Below are 18,722 nucleotides of genomic sequence, written 5' to 3'. Positions count from 1 at the left end.
AGGCTATCTTGTCGCCAGTTAGCAACATAGATGACTTGAATGTCCCCCCCCAAAAATTCCACTGGCACTCAGTCAAACAAGGGTCATGTACTGTGAATAATGTAGGTCTACCTGTTACACCTGACCCGTGTTACATTTAGCCCCTGTCACGATCGTCAGGGAGAGACCAAGGCGCAGCGTTGAATGCGAACATTATATTTATTAGAATGATCACACGATCAAAATAACAGACGAAAACGTGATGTCTCTGGTTACATAAACAAACCAAATAAGAACAAGAAACCACAAACACAAAGTGAAGGACAGACAGTTAAATATGGCTCCCAATCAGACCAACATAGAAATACAAACATAGAACTACACACCCTGGCTCAATATAACAGTGTCCCCAGAGCCAGGGCGTGACAGTACCCCCCCCTAAAGGCGCGGACTCCGACCGCGCCAACTAAATACCACAGGGGAGGGACCGGGTGGGCACTCCGCCTTGGCGGCGGATCCGGCTCCGGACATGACCCCCACTCCTTCTCTACACCCCCAAAGTACCCCTGGTCCGGTCTGGCCCTGCTGACCGGAGCTGGACTGCACACTGGTGGAGCGGATAGCTTCAGCTCCGTAGTGGAGCAGTTGACCGGGACCTTACCAGGCACCGGTGACCCAGGCACGGGTTGTGCTGGACTGACGACGCGCACCCCTGGCTTGGTGCGTGGAGGAGGAACGGGCCTTACCAGGCTGACGACGCGCACCCCTGGCTTGGTGCGTGGAGGAGGAACGGGCCTTACCAGGCTGACGACGCACACCGTAGGCTTGGTGCGTGGAGCAGGGACAGGCCGGACTGGGCTGACGAAGCACACCACTGACTTGGTGCGGGGAGCAGGAACGGGCCGAGCCGGGCTGACGAAGCGCACCACTGACTTGGTGCGGGGAGCAGGAACGGGCCGAGCCGGGCTGACGAAGCGCACCACTGACTTGGTGCGGGGAGCAGGAACGGGCCGAGCCGGGCTGACGAAGCGCACCACTGACTTGGTGCGGGGAGCAGGAACGGGCCGAGCCGGGCTGACGAAGCGCACCACTGACTTGGTGCGGGGAGCAGGAACAGACCGGACCGTACTGGGGACACACACCACTGGCCCTACACCGGGATCTGGAACGGGCCGGACCGGACTGGTAACACACCCCAGTACCTCTCGCCGTGCCTCTCCACCTTCCATCCCCTCTTCGACCAGTGGCCCCCGTAACCTGGCGGCCTCCTCTGCCAACCCGCTGGACCGCTCTATCGCGGCCTCCTGCTGCCCCGACGTCGTGAGCCCCCCCCTAAAAAATTTCTGGGGGTATCTCCTCCCCGTGGGCCAGGCCTCTATCGTTCTCGCCCAACTCTCGCTCTTCTGCCCCCAATTCCAGCCATTCTGCTCTTCATTAGGCTTGACCCAGTCGAGACTCCTCCTCCACTGTTCCCAAGTCCATCCACTCTGCTCTTTACAAGGCTGGACCCAGTCGAGGTTGCCACGGAGATCTGCAAGCGATTCCGCTGGCGATGGCTCCTGGACACGCTGCTTGGTCCAGTTTTGGTGGGTTTTTCTGTCACGATCGTCAGGGAGAGACCAAGGCGCAGCGTTGAATGCGAACATTATATTTATTAGAATGATCACACGATCAAAATAACAGACGAAAACGTGATGTCTCTGGTTACATAAACAAACCAAATAAGAACAAGAAACCACAAACACAAAGTGAAGGACAGACAGTTAAATATGGCTCCCAATCAGACCAACATAGAAATACAAACATAGAACTACACACCCTGGCTCAACATAACAGTGTCCCCAGAGCCAGGGCGTGACAGCCCCGGTCTTATGCATTCAACGCCATTAGCGAGCGCTAACGAGCATAAACCATGCCGCTGCTAAAAACTCTGGTTCTAAAATAGTGCATTTTACTAATTTCTTGGATTTGAGAAAGTGAGTGTAGTAACACTAGAACGCTCCGTGATCCTCCGCTTTTAACAGCAGCACTTGCAATTTGAATGCTCCTCGAGAGGAATATTATTTTCTCGCATAGAATGCCACAGGGTTGTCTGATTTTGCTGTTGCTTACTCATGTTGTTGGCTGTGGAAAATTAAATGTGGACAACACATTTTTCATTATATAATTCAAAATTAGGCAGAGGTGTAATGCCCATAGAGGGCACAGGTGCACGCGCCCCCACAGATTTGTCCTATTTATATATATTATTATTATGAAATGTTTTCTGTAATACTTCTAGCCACCAAGCAATTTTATCCCCAGATAGGTTCCCGATCTCCCAACCTCATAACTAGCTACCAAGAAGCCATTTCAGGATATCAATCAAGTTAGAGTAGATAGATTATCTAACTATCTTAGCTGGCATGCCTTTAGAAAAGCAAGCAATTACTTTATGTACTGAATAAGACTCACATTACTTTCAATATTTTACCCACATTTTTGCAGAGATGCAGAAAAGCATATTTAGTTTCTTTAAAAAATAAAGCCAGTCAGGAGGATACAGACAGCTCAAGAGGTAACCTATGCTTAGATATGCAGAAAAATAAACAGTTATGACATAGAATTAAGCATAATTACTATATTGCAGCAAAATATCTAGATTGCAGCAAAAAGCTGTTTCAGGTGTTGGAGAATTTTGCATTTTTCAAACTTCCGGACAGGGGACATATCCCCAATACGTATCACCCCCCAGCCATCCTCATTTACTTTGTGCCCCCTCAGATTTTCGGGGTGCATGACACCCCTGACCAAAGGTACCGGGTCTGAGCTCTGGCTGGCTCTCATTTGGCCCAATTTAACCCCTGTGTACGCCTGAAGAGAAGATTTAAAGAACAAGAACAAGTGTCATTTCCCTGCGACTTCACTGAGTCATTTAATTTCATATTTAAAGTCCTGAAACCAAAAGCTCTGCCAGATCAGATAGCATAATCATTAAAAGGCCAACTTGGAGAACCCAAATATTGACACATGCTTGGAAGCAGAGTCACTGTCAACGTGATGAGTCATCACACAAACATGTCAAAACTCTAAACTGATTTAGCCTCCAATCATGACCAGATAGTCCATCTGCTCCGTAGGGAGGGAGGGAGGACTGAATTCCAGCTCAAGAGGCCTTCATCCCTCCCTCGCTACCCTCCCTGACCCCTGTCCTAGGCCTCTCCCATGTTATGGAAACCTATATACTAGCTGTTGAGTAACTGTTTGAGTTTCTGTTTTCAAACCTTCTCTGGCCCCTCTTTGTAAACAGTGAAATCCACCAGGAGGGATTCAGAGAATGCACTAGGACTAACATATCAGATACTCTTTAAAACACACATCTGATTCTGATCCCAGAGCAGGTAGAATGAAGCCTTCAGATCGGAGGACAGTGACAGGCAGGACATGATGAAGGGGCAGAATATATATAAAGTCGTGGCCACTGTGCTTAACGTTTGATACAACATTTACGTAACCCTCCCCCTACAGCGTCAGTCCTGCCAGGTGCTACTGGAATGTGGCTCAGTGCCAGTCATCCTGCGCTGCGATAGCTACCTTTTTTGTTTTATTTTTCTCCTGTCTGCACCACCAACCTGCCTGAGAGGACACTGGGACAGATCACCATTTAATGATAACTTTTTGCTTCTAATCAACCAAGGACGTCTCTTCTGAATTCACTCAAAATACATTTTGCATACTTATAATGAGGACTGAAAAGTCACCTCTTGCATTGTAAAGCTCGTTCTGTCAGGCTGTCAGTCATTCTCACATTAGAGTTTACTTAAGAGTGCATATTAGTGAATATTAGCCTGTGGCTGAACAGCACAAATGTGTGCAACCACCGAATTGCTTTTGCTAAAACATTGTCTTATATCATAAAGTTTACTTCATTTTCTCCTCCAAAACTGTGTTTGTATATTTTTTTTATGGGATGTGACGCAAACACTTATCCACCTTCTTTGCTATTCCTTGTCTATGCTATTCACCGTATCTCCTCTTACTCTGTCAGAGGAATGTGGAGTGACTGATAATACTGTTTGAGAACCCTGCTCTGAGATAATTATGAAGTGGGCCATTTAAATTACGGGGTAAGGTTTTTGATTGTTTATAGATGGCTGGTTGTGTTGTCTGATGCTTCCATGGCCTAAGGGCTCAGACTGGGGCCTGACAGCTATCTGATTATCTCATGGTGTCTCCAGGCAGCTGCAGTATTACTTAGAATACTGTTTTAGACGGCCAGACATGAACTCAGGACCCTTCTGGTCACAGAGACACAGCCAAGATGCACACCTGTGTGTGCTTAAACACAGGAAAGATCTCATTACATGCATTGAGTGTTTTTCATTAAAGCTATCTTGAGATCTCAACTACCTTGACTACATGAAGCCAGCTCAGATTATTGTCCTCTCAAAATCTGATAGGAGTGTCCCACAAGATGAGAAGGAAGTGGCTATAGATGGTGAGGAGTTGGCAGGGTGTCCAGAGAAGTGTGAGAGTGTGAGAAATAGTTACTTTTTGGAGGACAGGAACGGTCACACAGAACATTGGGTCAGAGACAGAAAACAAAGTAAACTAGTTAGGATTGATTCTCCCCTGAGACCTCTCTGACAGGAGGTGCAGCACTGACTGCACAATAAAGGTAATATCATCTCTGGATGGTATTTTAGTCTGGTATTGTGGTGGGGCACTCTCAATCTGCCCCTCATTGACCACCACCCAGACCAAACGTCTCCAACTCCTTTACTTCCAGTACATTACACTGAGCCAGAGGGTGGCAAAGTGATGGAGCCCCTGGCTTTGCACCACGCAGGGTGAAGGTGTGCATCTAGCTATGCGTACACCTCTTCTCCTCACAGAGCAATTAGCATTTCTAAGAATAAATCCATTGTGAATTTATTGTCCTACCACTTATCATCTTCTCTTTATCTGGCCTTGAACTATATAGGAGCTTAGCACTGCAGGCGCGGGAGTGTGATAATAGTTTTTTCCTCCTCTTTAGCGTGGGCAGGGTGGGAAAGCCTGAGGGGAAACTGATACTGTCGCAGCCTCCTGATCAACACTTAGATCCACACTCAGATCCTTTATTGGAGAGTTTTCCTCTCAATGAACAGTCTTCTCTATGACAATGTTGCCTAACTAACATCATGAAGTGTGTCCTACTCAGAAACACTCCAATGCAATAAATGGAGTCAGCCAGGTGCTATGTTCATCCTCTCAGCGACTGGAATATTAAAGCAGTGTCCAAAGCCGCCATACCTGGACAACACTCAATATAACACACCGGCTAACGAAAGTCTGTTTAGAGTATAGTAAGTCCATTGTTTATGTTGAAGGTTCTTCTGTGCTGTGAGTGTCTGACGGAACAAAGTGCTAGCTCAGCACTCCAGACAGACACCTGATAACCCATGCCCTCAGACTCCAGGGGCACACTATGCCAGCCAGCCACCTCATTAGTAAGTGGTGAACTAAAAGCCATCTGGGTAAAACCATAGACTATAAAAGCACTGTAGTGGCTATCAAAGCTCGCTGATGCACTGACTTATAAAGTAATCAATCCTGGAGAAAGAAAGAAACAGGTTACCTATAGGCTAATAAATCTTATGAACTCCAATGTCATGGATAGTGCTTCGGGCATCATTTTGGGAATATCACATAAAATAAAATGTTTTTTTATCACGTTTCGTAAACAACAGGTGTAGACTAACGGTGAAATGTTTATTGACCAATATTATAAAAATTTCTGTAAATCCCCTCAATATTTTAGGCAAATGTCAAACAAATTGTTTTTTATCATGTTAGGAATGACAGCAGCATTGTTTTTTTATGTTGCGGTTTCAATCAAGGTAGTTCGTAGTTCAGGTCATAGGTGAAGTCAGGGGCAAATGGAAATACAGCAGTTATCTTCACCCGTGGCTCTCTTGTACTTAAATAGCTTGTCCTGAGTTTATTACATAGTAAGTATATTGTTAGTACACAGGTATAAGAGCAACTTAATTTAATAATAGCCAACTATAGCCTACCTTGAATTCCACTGACAGTTGCGGGATGTATTCCAGAGTCCAGAGTGCCCTAACAAGTGATGCCAACCGCTCAGTGACTTCACCTCTGGCATGCTGCGTGTCTTCACTTTTAACAATTCCATTAATTCTCCTTTGACTCAAATCCAATTTGTACCGTTCCAACCCGAGATACTCTGCGAGCAGGTCAGTGTTGCTCAAGCACTGGACCACGGCGTTCATGAAACAGGTGTTCCCGTGATTTTTCAAGCCAAGAACACCTGGAATTTTGCCACCATAGCACCATAAAACCCTTTCTTTCACCGAGCAACGGGAAGAAGCTATCGAATTATTTTTAACAGGATCATCCCCGGCGACCTGCACATCCTCTTTGATATTTCCTGAGTTGGCGCTGAGTGTGCAAGGTGGCCCGTCACGAAACCCTCCATCGTCATCCTCTGCGCCCTGAACTTCAACGTCTCCAAAGTGGGTAAAAGTGCCCAAAGTTTTGATAATTTTATTTACAAAACTCCCCACCGACTTCAATGATTTCTTTCGAAAAAGCCGTCCATGTTTCTGTTTGTTTTCCTTGCACTTTGCTGCCTTTGACGTGGCTTCTTCCTTCACTCTGCAGTGTTTATCCATATCTTTATAATACTTTGCCGATGTTGGAGAATTATGGAATTAATTTCGAGGCCAGTGTGCCACTTTTCTGCAGCGATTTCCCATCCAGAAACCGTGAGGAGGACAGAACACAAGCACACAGAGGTGACAACATCGCGGAGCCATGGCACATCAACACATATCGACTCAGTGCAGCCGGTAAACGTCCCTCAAACATTCCAACACTTACTGAAACCCTTCATGCTTGTTGACCAAATTACACGAGCTCCATCGATGTTAAACATTACCCGCGCCTTTCCTTGCCTTCTACTTGCAGCCGGTACACTTGCAGCCTCTAAAGAGGCGTGTATTCTTAATGCATAGTGTGCGACTAATCCCTCCCACTTTGATTCTAGGCCCCTTATCATCAGAGTAGTTTACACTGGCATAGTAGGCTACATAAACGCTGATGCATACGTTGATGTTTCCAGGTTTAACTTTTATTCTCATGAAAACAATCAGTTTTTCATTGTTCAAAGTTGAAACAGTCATAATTTCTGTTTGGCAGGTTTTCTCTGTTAATATTAAATATATGGATTAGTCATGGACAAGTTTTTGCATTTAGAACACACATATTAGCCAATTATAAATTGATTAATGATGTGTAGACATGATTCAAGTAGGTTATGTGGGTTTCCCAATGTTTGGGAGCCCTCTGCTGTTTCAACCCACTGGCATGAAGGGCAGTGGTGAGGTGCTCACCTGATGAGCGAAGTAACCAACCATAAATCAAAATCAAATCAAATGAAATGTATTGGTCACATACACATGGTTAGCAGATGTTATTGCAAGTGTAGCGAAATGCTTGTGCTTCTAGTTCTGACAGTGCAGCAATATCTAGCAAGTAATATCTAACAATTCCACAACAAAAACCTAATACACACAATCTAAATAAAGGAATGGAATAAGAATATATAAATATATGGCTGAGCAATGTCATTATCAGAATGGCATAGTCTAAGATGCAATAGATAGTATAGAATACAATATATACATATGAGATGGGTAATGCAAGATATGTAAACATTATTAAAGTGGCATTATTAAAGTGACTAGTGTTCCATTTATTAAAGTGGCCAGTGATTTTCGAGTCTGTATGTAGGCAGCAGCCTCTCTGTGCTAGTGATGTCTGTTTAACAGTCTGATGGCCTTGAGATAGAAGCTGTTTTTCAGTCTCTCGGTCCCAGCTCTTGGTCCCGCCTTCTGGATGATAGTGGGGTGAACAGGCAGTGGCTCGGGTGGTAGCCTTACTGTGACATCGGGTGCTGTAGGTGTCCTGGAGGCAGGTAGTTTGCCCCCGGTGATGCGTTGTGCAGACCGCACCACACTCTGGAGAGCCCTGCAGTTGTGGGCGGTGCAGTTGCCGTACAAGGTCGTGATACAGCCCGACAGGATGCTCTCAATTGTGCATCTGTAAAAGTTTGTGAGGGTTTTAGGTGACAGGCCAAATTTCTTCAGCCTCCTGAGGTTGAAAAGATGCTGTTGCGCCTTCTTCACCACACTGTCTGTGTGGGTGGACCATTTCAGTTTGTCAGTGATATGTACGCAGAGGAACTTAAAACTTTCCACCTTCTCCACTGCTGTCCTGTCGATGTGGATAGGGGGGTACTCCCTCTGCTGTTTCCTGAAGTCTCCTTTGTTTTTTTTTACATTGAGTGAGAGGTTATTTTCCTGACACCACACTCCGAGAGCCCTCACCTCCTCCCTGTAGGCTGTCTCATCGTTGTTGGTAATCAAGCCTACTACTGTTGTGTCGTCTGCAAACTTGATGATCGACTTGGAGGCGTGCATGGCTACGCAGTCATGGGTGAACAGGGAGTACAGGAGGGGGCTGAGCACACACCCTTGTGGGGCCCCAGTGTTGAGGATCAGCGAAGTGGAGATGTTGTTTCCTACCTTCACCACCTGGGGGCGGCCAGTCAGGAAGTCCAGGACCCAATTGCACAGGGCTTGGGTTGAATTGGGTCTAGGGTGACAGGTAAGGTGGAGGTGATATGATCCTTGATCCTTGACTAGTCTCTCAAAGCACTTAATGATGACTGAAGTGAGTGCTACGGGGCTATAGTCATTTAGTTCAGTTACCTTTGCATTCTTGGGTATAGGAACAATGGCGGCCATCTTGAAGCATGTGAGGACAGCAGACTGGGATAGGGAGAGATTGAATATGTCTGTAAACACACCAGCCAGCTGGTCTGTGCATGCTCTGAGGACGCGGCTAGGAATGTCGTCTGGGCCGGCAGCCTTTCGAGGGTTAACACGTTTAAATGTCTTACTCACATTGGCCACGGAGGAGGAGAGCCCACAGTCCATGGTAGCTGGCCGCATCGGTGGGACTGTGTTATCCTCAAAGCGGGCAAAGAACTTGTTTAGCTTGTCTGGCAGCAAGACGTCGGTGTCCGCGACATGGCTGCTTTTCCTATTGTAGTCCTTGATTGTCTGTAAACCCTTCCACATACGTCTCATGTCTGAGCCGTTGAATTGCGACTCCACTTTGTCTCGATATTGACGTTTTGCCTGTTTGATTGCCTTGCGGAGGGAACGACCACTCTGTTTGTATTCTGCCATATTCCCCGTCACCTTGCCATGGTTAAATGTGGTGGTTCGTGCTTTCAGTTTTTCGCAAATGCTGCCACCTATCCACGGTTTCTGGTTAGGGTAGGTTTTAATAGTCACAGTGGGTACGACATCTCCTATACACTTCCTTATAAACCCACTCACCGAATCAGCGTATACGTCTATATTATTCTCAGAGGCTACCCGGAACATACACAACAAGATAGAAGGATATGATAGAAAATAAGCAGACATATTTAAATCTGGTTAATCTCAAACATGTACTTTATGGAGTTTGTTGGTTGGGGGAAAAAAACGGTCCACTATCTTTACAAAAGCTCTGGTAGGCCACCTTGTAAGCATACGTGCATTCCTTTTACATTCACGACAATATCATTCAATACCTTGGGGAATGCTCTGGCAGAAATGGAGACCTTGTGCAATAATATCTTGTTAAGCTATACTCAGGCAATGAAATGGAAACACTAATGGGAATAGGATCTTTAAAGGTCCAATGCAGCCGTTGTTATCTCAATATCAAATCATTTATGGGAAACAATTAAGTACCTTACTTATTGTTTTCAATTAAAATTAAAATACATTTTTAAAAAGCTTATTAGCAAAGAGCAATTTCTCAAGCAAGAATTTTGCTAGGACTGTCTGGGAGTGGTTTGAGTGGGGAGGGGAAAACTTAAATGTAGCTGTTATTGGCAGAGAGGTTTCAAACTCTCTTTCTTATTGGTCTATTAAGTAATTTACCACATGGTGATGTCACCATGGAAGGCCAAAACTCCCTCCCACCAAAACAGGCTGAAATTTCAGGCAGTCTTTTCAAACAGCTCTTACACTAAAAGGGCATTATCATACATTTCACAATTACACCGTATTATTCCAACCTCATAGTGTGGAAATATATATATATATATCACATGTTGACTGCACTGGACCTTTAATACAAGTGTTTCTTATTTTGGCTTATTAACTCTAAATTGAAATTTTATTGAGTAATAAAAAAGAACTCCCATATCCAGACCAATTCTCCTTACCAGTGCTGGACTGAGGGAATCAGGGTGGGCAGAATTTTGTCCAGGGTAGTAGGGCGAGTGAGTGCACCTCCATGGCAGTATGGACCCATCTACACTGATGCTGATCACGTACTTGTTGTTGGAGCAGATCTTGACGCTGTTGATGCTGCCACTGTGCCCAGTGCCGATGTCTGTCACCTCCCCCTCAGAGTACCCCCACTCCTTCACCAGCTTGTCATCGCCATTCGCCACCTATGTGGAGACACAAAGCAATACATTATTATGGGATATCAGTGTTTCATTTAGTCTGTTGTCAGAGCAGTACAATGGGTACAGTACAGACTGTCTCATCTTACAAAGGCTTGATGAATGATGTCTGTGAGAGACAATGAAATGTTGTGGCCTGAGATTAAATAGATTTTGAAAAGAGCCAACTGTATAAACCGCACATATTCAGTTTCTTAATTTGAGCCAGTTTCTCACAGCAGGAAAATAATCCTGCAGCAACAGGAAATGTGAATTATTATGTGGATTATAATTAATATACATTTTTCATTAGGGAAAATCAAGTCTGAAACTTCAAAGTGGAAATTACAAACTTTACAATACTTTTTAAACCATGAATACACTACAAGGAAAATGCCTGCAACAACAGGATGATCAAATTAAGATAACGCATCTGTATCTGTCACAAAATGGTCTCCGTCGAGGGTGATGTGCATTCCATTAATGGATCCTGAGTGGGACCCTTCTAGTTCTCGTAAGGAAAACCCGTCATACACCTCCCAATAGCCAATCTGTCTCAGAAAATATACAGTAGGATAAATATCACAGGCCTTGATGTGCAGTAAACGAGGATCGTAGAATAGTTGTGTGGAGAACTCTCATTAAAATGCAGAAAATAAAAATGTATAAAATCCACCCAACAGTTTCCAAAAGCGCATGCTCATTATTTTTCAACCAGGATTATAATATGCAGATTCTTTCACAATGACCAGTATTCATTATTCAAACTTTTTAATCAATGCAAGTCTGTGTCAAAATCTCTCCTCCTGTTTTAAAAATTATAAGCAGATGTATTGTGCACGCTAGCATTTATTGGCTAGTAAATCATTTTGGGAGATTTAGAACTAAAGGCTTGACTTTCTCCTAATGAGTCTTTCACAGTATGCAAATGAGAACTGCTACTGTCTATCAAATAGTAACATGCAGTGGTTAAAACATGGTTGTGTGTGTGAATGTGCCATAATCATCTCTGGGGTTGGCAGCTGTCTCCTTCTAGCTTCGGCCCCCCGTTGCAATTGTTATTTGAAGTTATTTTTAGACCACAAATACAACATTTCCCTTTTAAAACGCAGGTGCCTTTCTATTTTTCCCTTGTTGAAAAGTTAATTAACTTACAAAGAAGGAGATCAGGAAGAGTGTAGATTTTACATCCTATGTGATTGTGCTCACCACTTTTCACGAAAAAACACTTGCTCCAGTACTGTATAGTTTAGAGATACCTAGTCCTTTGATGTAAAGCAAAAAGTACATTCTATTTATAGACAAAACACTCCCCCTCAGTTAAAAATAAAGAGAAAAGTGTGTTTCTTTGGAAGTGCTGCAGTTTGATCCAGAGTCCTGAACAGTCATTGGTACACTCTTTCCTAAAAATAGACAGAAGGGCTTATGGGCTATAAATAGACATCAAAATAAGATGCAGGGACAAATTCACTGGTACTGTAAAGTCAACTATGATACTTCTACTATAGGTTTCTGCTAAACCAGCCACCTGTGCCCAAAACATCTGGTCCAAACATCCATCATGAAGACATATGGATTGTCTCATGAAATACTCAATTCTAATATTATGAAAACCAAGCCCCAAGAGAAATTATCTCTGTGGAATACCTCAAAATAATAATATTTTATGTGATGTTAGTGTGCTACTCAATGGATTGCTCTGGTACACCAGTGAAATAAAAAATGTTGAGGTTAAACAAGGAGAGAACATTTTCCAATGACGTTTTCTCTGTGAAGAAGTAAACATCATCCTAGATGAAGTGGGTGGCAGAGACCATCTGGTCGCCTGAGTCATAGCTATGCCGTCTGCTATAGGAACAAACATTCCCTTAGCAGAGAACGAATACAATGCACTGTCATTGTCACTGCATTACACTACTATGACATCTGGCGCTAAAATATGACCAGTGACAAGGAGATGGCGCTCACGCATGACTCACTATGCGATCAATCATTCATTGTGTTTCAAACCCCATGGTAATAACTGTAAATAAATACTATGGTAGTCATTAACCCAGTTAGTGTTGAATTCTCCCTCAATACTTTAGTCTGTGGCACAAATGAGTCTGACCTCAGTAAATGCTCTTCTATATCCTACTGTGGTGGTGGATGGACCTTTCTGTCTGTGCCACTAGTGATGATCTGGTACTCCTCAGGGTGGTAGCAGAAACTTCTAACCAGAGTATATCTGCTGCTTCTATTTGTTTCATGATCAGTTTTACTGTTTCACTGTTAGTATTTGTTTATATTTGTTAAACTATTAGTCCTTTCTTCATATCAATAGCATTATAACCAGATTCTGTTATGAATAAACATTAACCAAGGCGTGCAATGCTTGTGTTTTTTTAAATGTTGTTTATCTGGTAGGCCCTAACACAATGCAGTGGTTTCATGCCCACTAATTACCTTCTAATGCATGCAGGTATCTATAATAAAATAATTTGGTAAGTGCTTATATTCGTCCTATTTCACATGTGTACAAGTGTGTATTAATACGCATGTGTGAATTGGAAATTTGTTTTTTTGCATATCCCAACTCTCCTTGACACCCTTGGAGAGTGGGTTCACGGCCACGGTCTGCCATTATCAACAGCGACCCTATTTGTACTTTGTAATACTGATGGTCCTTCATCTCCATCATTGTTGTTTATCTTTATCTCCATGGTGCTTTATCTTCTTGATCTTTACCTGTCCCTCCCCTCCCCACTAGCAATCCTCTTGCAGTCTCTGGTGGTGGCGATGGCTGTCACTCACACCCATGCTGTGGGCATTAGTCACAGTCATCATCAGCCTGCCATTCTCAGGAGTGAAGTCATGGATCTTACCATGATTCCAGGCTGAAAGAAAACAACACAAAGTCAATGACTGGGAGGAATACAAACACGAATGCGTGACAGAAAGTATTGTTTTCCTTTAATCCGAGTTAAAAATGGCACAACTGTTGTTACCCAACTAAATCACCACCAGAGGAGTGAACAGAGGAATGCATTTCCAGACAGCAGACACAACTTATAATAGAAAGCCCCAGAGTTTGTGCAGCTAAGAAATGGAATGGGAAACCCACCACTGATCATGCTCCTGCCATCAATCATGAATTCCACAGCATTGCAGCCAGGTCATGTTGGGCACAGTGATACGTAGCACTTCTTTATAGAGTTTTCCGTATGCCACATCCGGATGTCATTCTCAGACCAGCCACTGTGAGATATACACCAAGATATAGACATTAAGTTAAAGCACTTTTTATCAGTCCATAATGAATTAATCTAGCTACTGACCATGACTATGATAAATATAATGCTTAACAAAATCTACTTTGGAGGACAAAGGACATTTGACTTACAGTAAATGATAGTATGGCCCCCTCTACTGGTGTCATTTAAAAAGGCAAATTGGCTTCAAAATGAACAGCCAGTTACGCAGAATCTGTTTCCTATTTGTATTCAGTAGGGGACTGAGCCTGCACACATATGGAATGTGATGCCGTATATTATGTGACCTTTTAGCCTGTTGTGTCACTCACTAATGAAAGTCCACATCGTCCACAAAGTCCATGGCTGGTGGTGATCAGGTGATGAGCTCCTCTTTGAAGTCAGCATAGTTTTAAACAGTAGATCTGTGTTGCCTCTTTGCCCACAAAGAACTGGTGACCCTCACCATGGAGCGCCATGGATGTCACCCCCTCTCCAGCTGAACCTTCCTGCCAAAGGAACACAATAGACTGGTCGATAGTGTAGAAACCAAAGAATACATGTACAGGTAGTATTCATTCTGTAGTACTGTAGTACAGTGGTGTTTTAGATGCTTTTGGAAGATGCACACAGGATTGAAATAATAACTATAATAGTGAATAAAGACCTCCTTTAAAGACACTCAACTCACTTGATGTGTTTGAGTGAACAGAGTGAACATGCAATCTCCTGAGTCCACCAAAATGTCGCCTGTCTTCATCACTATGATTGTGTTCACCCCCTGTAGACAACAAGGGGAAATGCATGCTGAGTTCTGAGGTTTGTACTGCAGTCTATCTAACTAAGACAGATATTAAACTCGTCTTACCGTGTTCCTATTTTGAACCCACCTTGCTGAACTTCTGTTTCACTGGGCCACGGCCCATTAAGAAGCTTGGTCTTGAGATTGACTTTCAGGATATCCCCACTGGTGCCACAGTAGAAATAGCTGCCGTCCTCAGGGATCTGTACCATGAAGTAACAGGGTCGGCAGGTAGCTTAGTGGTTAAGAGAGTTGTGCCAGTAACCGAAAGGTCGCTGGTTCTAATCCCCGAGCCGACTAGGTGAAAAATCTGTTGATGTGCCCTTGAGCAAGGCACTTAATCCTAAATCACTCTGGATAAGAGCATCTGCTAAATGACTAAAATGTTATTCAGGCTGCAAACTGCTACAAGACTTACTGCAGTATGCTGAAGAAATAGCACTCTCACAAAGGGTCATACTATTCATGTTTTTAAATGTATCAGGGCTCTACAGTGTGACAATTTTACTCACATGTGCCTAGCTACAAATTTAGTAGCCTCAGAAAATGAAGGATTCTAGCTTTAATATCTCAAATATCTTTCATTGTGCTTCTAAATGTCTTTGTGTGCCTACATTTTTCAACTTAGGTGCACACGTGCTCCTTGTATAAAAGGTCAGCGTAGAGCCCTGTGTATAGCCATGTGTTAGTGCACTCTATGTTCTGATATTATAATTACCCAAATGCATTTCACAATTGTTTTCAGCTGCCCTGTCTGACATTCAGTGGACCTAATCTTGTGGGGAAGATCAAGTTCCTAAACACGGAGAGTGTCGCTACAAGAAGATTATCAATATCCTTATAGGCCTATAGCTGTGACATTTCATTAGAAGGTGTGCCAAACCAAAATTATACAAAAATAGCTCTATTTAGATATACATACGGTTCTGCCTACACAAAGATGATGTCACTTGTGTTGGAGTATTGCAGAGTAAGGCAGTGACCACCACTGTGGGCTGAGGCTTCCACAAATGTCTTCTCTGTTTTCTATATTCCACACCACTCTATGGAAAATACAGATACACACAGTTATTCAGTTAAAGTGTATGAATACGCCTATTTGTAACTACTATATTATAACAGAGGATCTGAGTCAAATGTCAGTATTTCAGAAAGTTTGACAAATTATTGCTATGGCTAGTACCTGCCATCATCCTGGCCTCCAAGGGTCACCAGGTACTTGACATTGGGGGGAGAAGGCCAATCCTTCTGTCATGAATCCTGCTTCCTGAGTCGGTTTCTGCCTGAGTTGCCTGTTTTCTGTCCTGGAGTCTTTTTTCCTGAGTTTCCTGAACGCACCCTGTCGGGGTTTCCAGTATCTCGTGGACTGGGAGGGTTATGGTCCTGAGGAGAGGAGTTGGATTCCTCGGTGTCAGATCCTTGATGCTGACTTCCTTTGTGACTTCTACCGCCTCCATCCTGGCGCTCCGGGTAGTCCGCCCGGTGGCGTTCGTCGGAGGGGGGGTACTGTCATGAATCCTGCTTCCTGCCTGTTGCCTGTTTTCTGTCCTGGAGTCTTTTTTTCTGAGTTTCCTGAACGCACCCTGTCTGGTTGCCGGGTGACGAAGCAAGGCGGGAGATCTCTCCATTACCCGGACCTGCATCTCATCAGCTATCTGCACACCTGGTTCTGATCATCACCTATCCACTTCATAAGCTCTGACCTGACATCCATTCCCTGCCGGATCGTTAGCCATGAACAGTATGTTGTGCCTGCGTATCAGCCTCAAATTACTAAAGTTAGTTTTGCTGTTCTGTTACTTTTTGCTTGCTGTGAACTCCCCTTCGTTTGCTCTGTCTACAGTTACTCTCCCGGAATATTCACTCCACCTCTGCCTGGTCGTCTGTGGCTTCAGAAACATAATTGGATCTGCCCATTCACTCCCACCAACTCACCTCCACTGCCAGCTCCGTCACCTGGATTCTCCTGCTTCCACATTTAAGTCTTTAAATAAATACTCACCTTCATTCTACTCACCTTGTCCTGGTCTGCTTCTGGGTTTCCGCTTTAGAGAATCCTGACACCTTCCCCCTTGGCTAACACCAAATTATCAGTGGAATCCTCAACTTTATGACATACTAAAAGAAAAAATTGTTAAGTATGAGAATATGTAGAAACGGCTTCTCCAATATAATTCCCTGATCGCGTCATCAGGTCTAACCAATGATGTATATAAACTCTGGATGACTGACAGGGAGCGCTTACTCCTCCATTGTAAAAAAGATTTTGGAAGCTATAGAAATGCATTTATTAATGTCTACATTTGTTCTTGACACTTTTATTATATTACAGACACCTTAATGCATACTCTGAAATTATATTATGTTAGTTAAACATAAAACTACAAAATACAAATAAATATACAAACATTTTCCTTAAAGTACTTTTTTAGAGTATGTGTTTTTAGAGTAATGTTACTGTCCCCACTACAACAACAGAACACTTGTAATTTTGTCCTTGAAACATTTAATTGAAGTACTGTAGAATTCCATTCATTCCTATGGAGGACTGCTCCTACTGCCAATGTGGCCGACCGGTGGCTACAAAGCCTCTCAATGGGCAATACCTAACATCAGCAATCCAGGGTTTATACACATCATTGGGTCTAACGGTCATCTCGCCCCGAACTGCGCATGTGCATCCGTCAAATCAAAAGGCACTCCTTCGATATAAATGTGTCACTTTGACAAGGTTGGAGTAATAACATGTTCACCTACTTAAGACTCTCGAATCTAGGTTCGAGAAAATTAACAACTAGGAAGAAATTTTCACATTTGAGCTAGGGGGTACAATATCACATTACACAAGGACCTTAAGGGGCATACACACATTTATAATTCTAACAGCATTTTTGTTGGCAGAGTATTTAATAGTCTTAAAATATAGTTCAATTTATTTTTGCAAGGTAATAAAATGTGATGTTTTGTTTGTAAATGTACATTTGTGAATATGACATTTGGACAAAAGAATAATGAAATTAATTACGTAAAATTGTTTCAACGTATTTCTATCGTAAGTAAAGAATCCAAGCAGGACATATTTCCATAATAGTGTAAAATCTTCATAAATGTGTTCAATTATAAATCTACTGATGACTTGCCACAGATTCCTTACATGAAAACAATGCCAAAAAAGATGCAACACTGTTTCTGGGTGGTCATTAAAAAAGGTACAATTTGAATTTATGTTGTGATTTAAATTTTTTTTTTTTTATGAATAATTTTTTAAGAAACGTCCTTAATTTTGTTAATAAGTATGTATGTGTGTGGCAACATCCAAACTTTGTTCCAACAGATATTATCAATAAAACCATTCCAATAAGGCATGACATAAGGTATAGATACAACATCCTGCTGAAACAAGGCTCGTATAGCTCTATTGTTGTTGAATGGACTAAAAGACAAACAAATCTTTCCTACTGATGAGTCAACATGGTTAATTGAAGGTATGTTCTGAGGGTCAGGTCTTGACACGTTCCTGAATAATAAAGCAACACCTGAGGGAATGGCATCTAAAACAATTGCAAAATCTTTAGGTGTTACAGGAATCTTGTAAAGTGATCAGAATTCCTTATAATTAAGTAAAATACCCTCTGCATTTACAAGTTGGCTCACCAATAGGATATTATTTCGGAACCAATATTCTAAAAACAAATAACTATTTTTATGCAATATGTCCCGATTATTCCATATACAGTGGGGAGAACAGGTATTTGATACACTGCCGATTTTGCAGGTTTTCCTACTTACAAAGCATGTAGAGGTCTGTAATTTTTATCATAGGTACACTTCAACTGTGAGAGACGGAATCTAAAACAAAAATCCAGAAAATCACATTGTATGATTTTTAAGTAATGAATTTGCATTTTATTGCATGACATAAGTATTTGATACATCAGAAAAGCAGAACTTAATATTTGGTACAGAAACCTTTGTTTGCAATTACAGAGATCATACGTTTCCTGTAGGTCTTGACCAGGTTTGCACACACTGCAGCAGGGATTTTGGCCCACTCCTCCATACAGACCTTCTCCAGATCCTTCAGGTTTCGGGGCTGTCGCTGGGCAATACAGACTTTCAGCTCCCTCCAAAGATTTTCTATTGGGTTCAGGTCTGGAGACTGGCTAGGCCACTCCAGGACCTTGAGATGCTTCTTACGGAGCCACTCCTT

At 43.0% G+C, this 18,722-nt stretch overlaps 1 protein-coding gene and 1 pseudogene across 2 annotated transcripts in view; both read right to left on the bottom strand.

Moving 5' to 3' along the window:
• The window catches only part of LOC311104452 (ubiquitin carboxyl-terminal hydrolase 43-like), a gene marked incomplete at its 3' end in the record, with an annotated part of 121,055 nt that extends 114,162 nt beyond the window's left edge, over positions 1–6,893 (bottom strand). Inside the window, exon 1 of the mRNA XM_084146291.1 lies at positions 6,018–6,893. Coding sequence (XP_084002417.1) covers positions 6,018–6,638 — 621 coding nt within the window. The 5' untranslated portion in view covers positions 6,639–6,893. The remainder of the gene's footprint in view (positions 1–6,017) is intronic.
• A 426-nt stretch (positions 6,894–7,319) lies between these two features.
• Positions 7,320–18,722, bottom strand: part of LOC311103921 (cilia- and flagella-associated protein 52-like) — a 74,052-nt pseudogene continuing 62,649 nt past the window's right edge. Inside the window, exons 11-13 of the transcript in view lie at positions 10,927–11,031; positions 10,256–10,486; positions 7,320–7,358 (exon numbers count right to left, since the gene is read on the bottom strand). The product of the transcript in view is annotated as a cilia- and flagella-associated protein 52-like (transcript). The remainder of the gene's footprint in view (positions 7,359–10,255; positions 10,487–10,926; positions 11,032–18,722) is intronic.

This window comes from Coregonus lavaretus, assembly GCF_964263955.1.
Source record: "Coregonus lavaretus genome assembly, chromosome: 28".
Taxonomy (NCBI): domain Eukaryota; kingdom Metazoa; phylum Chordata; class Actinopteri; order Salmoniformes; family Salmonidae; genus Coregonus; species Coregonus lavaretus.
Note: the sequence above shows the minus strand (reverse complement) of the source record. Positions and strands in the feature narration are given on the sequence as shown.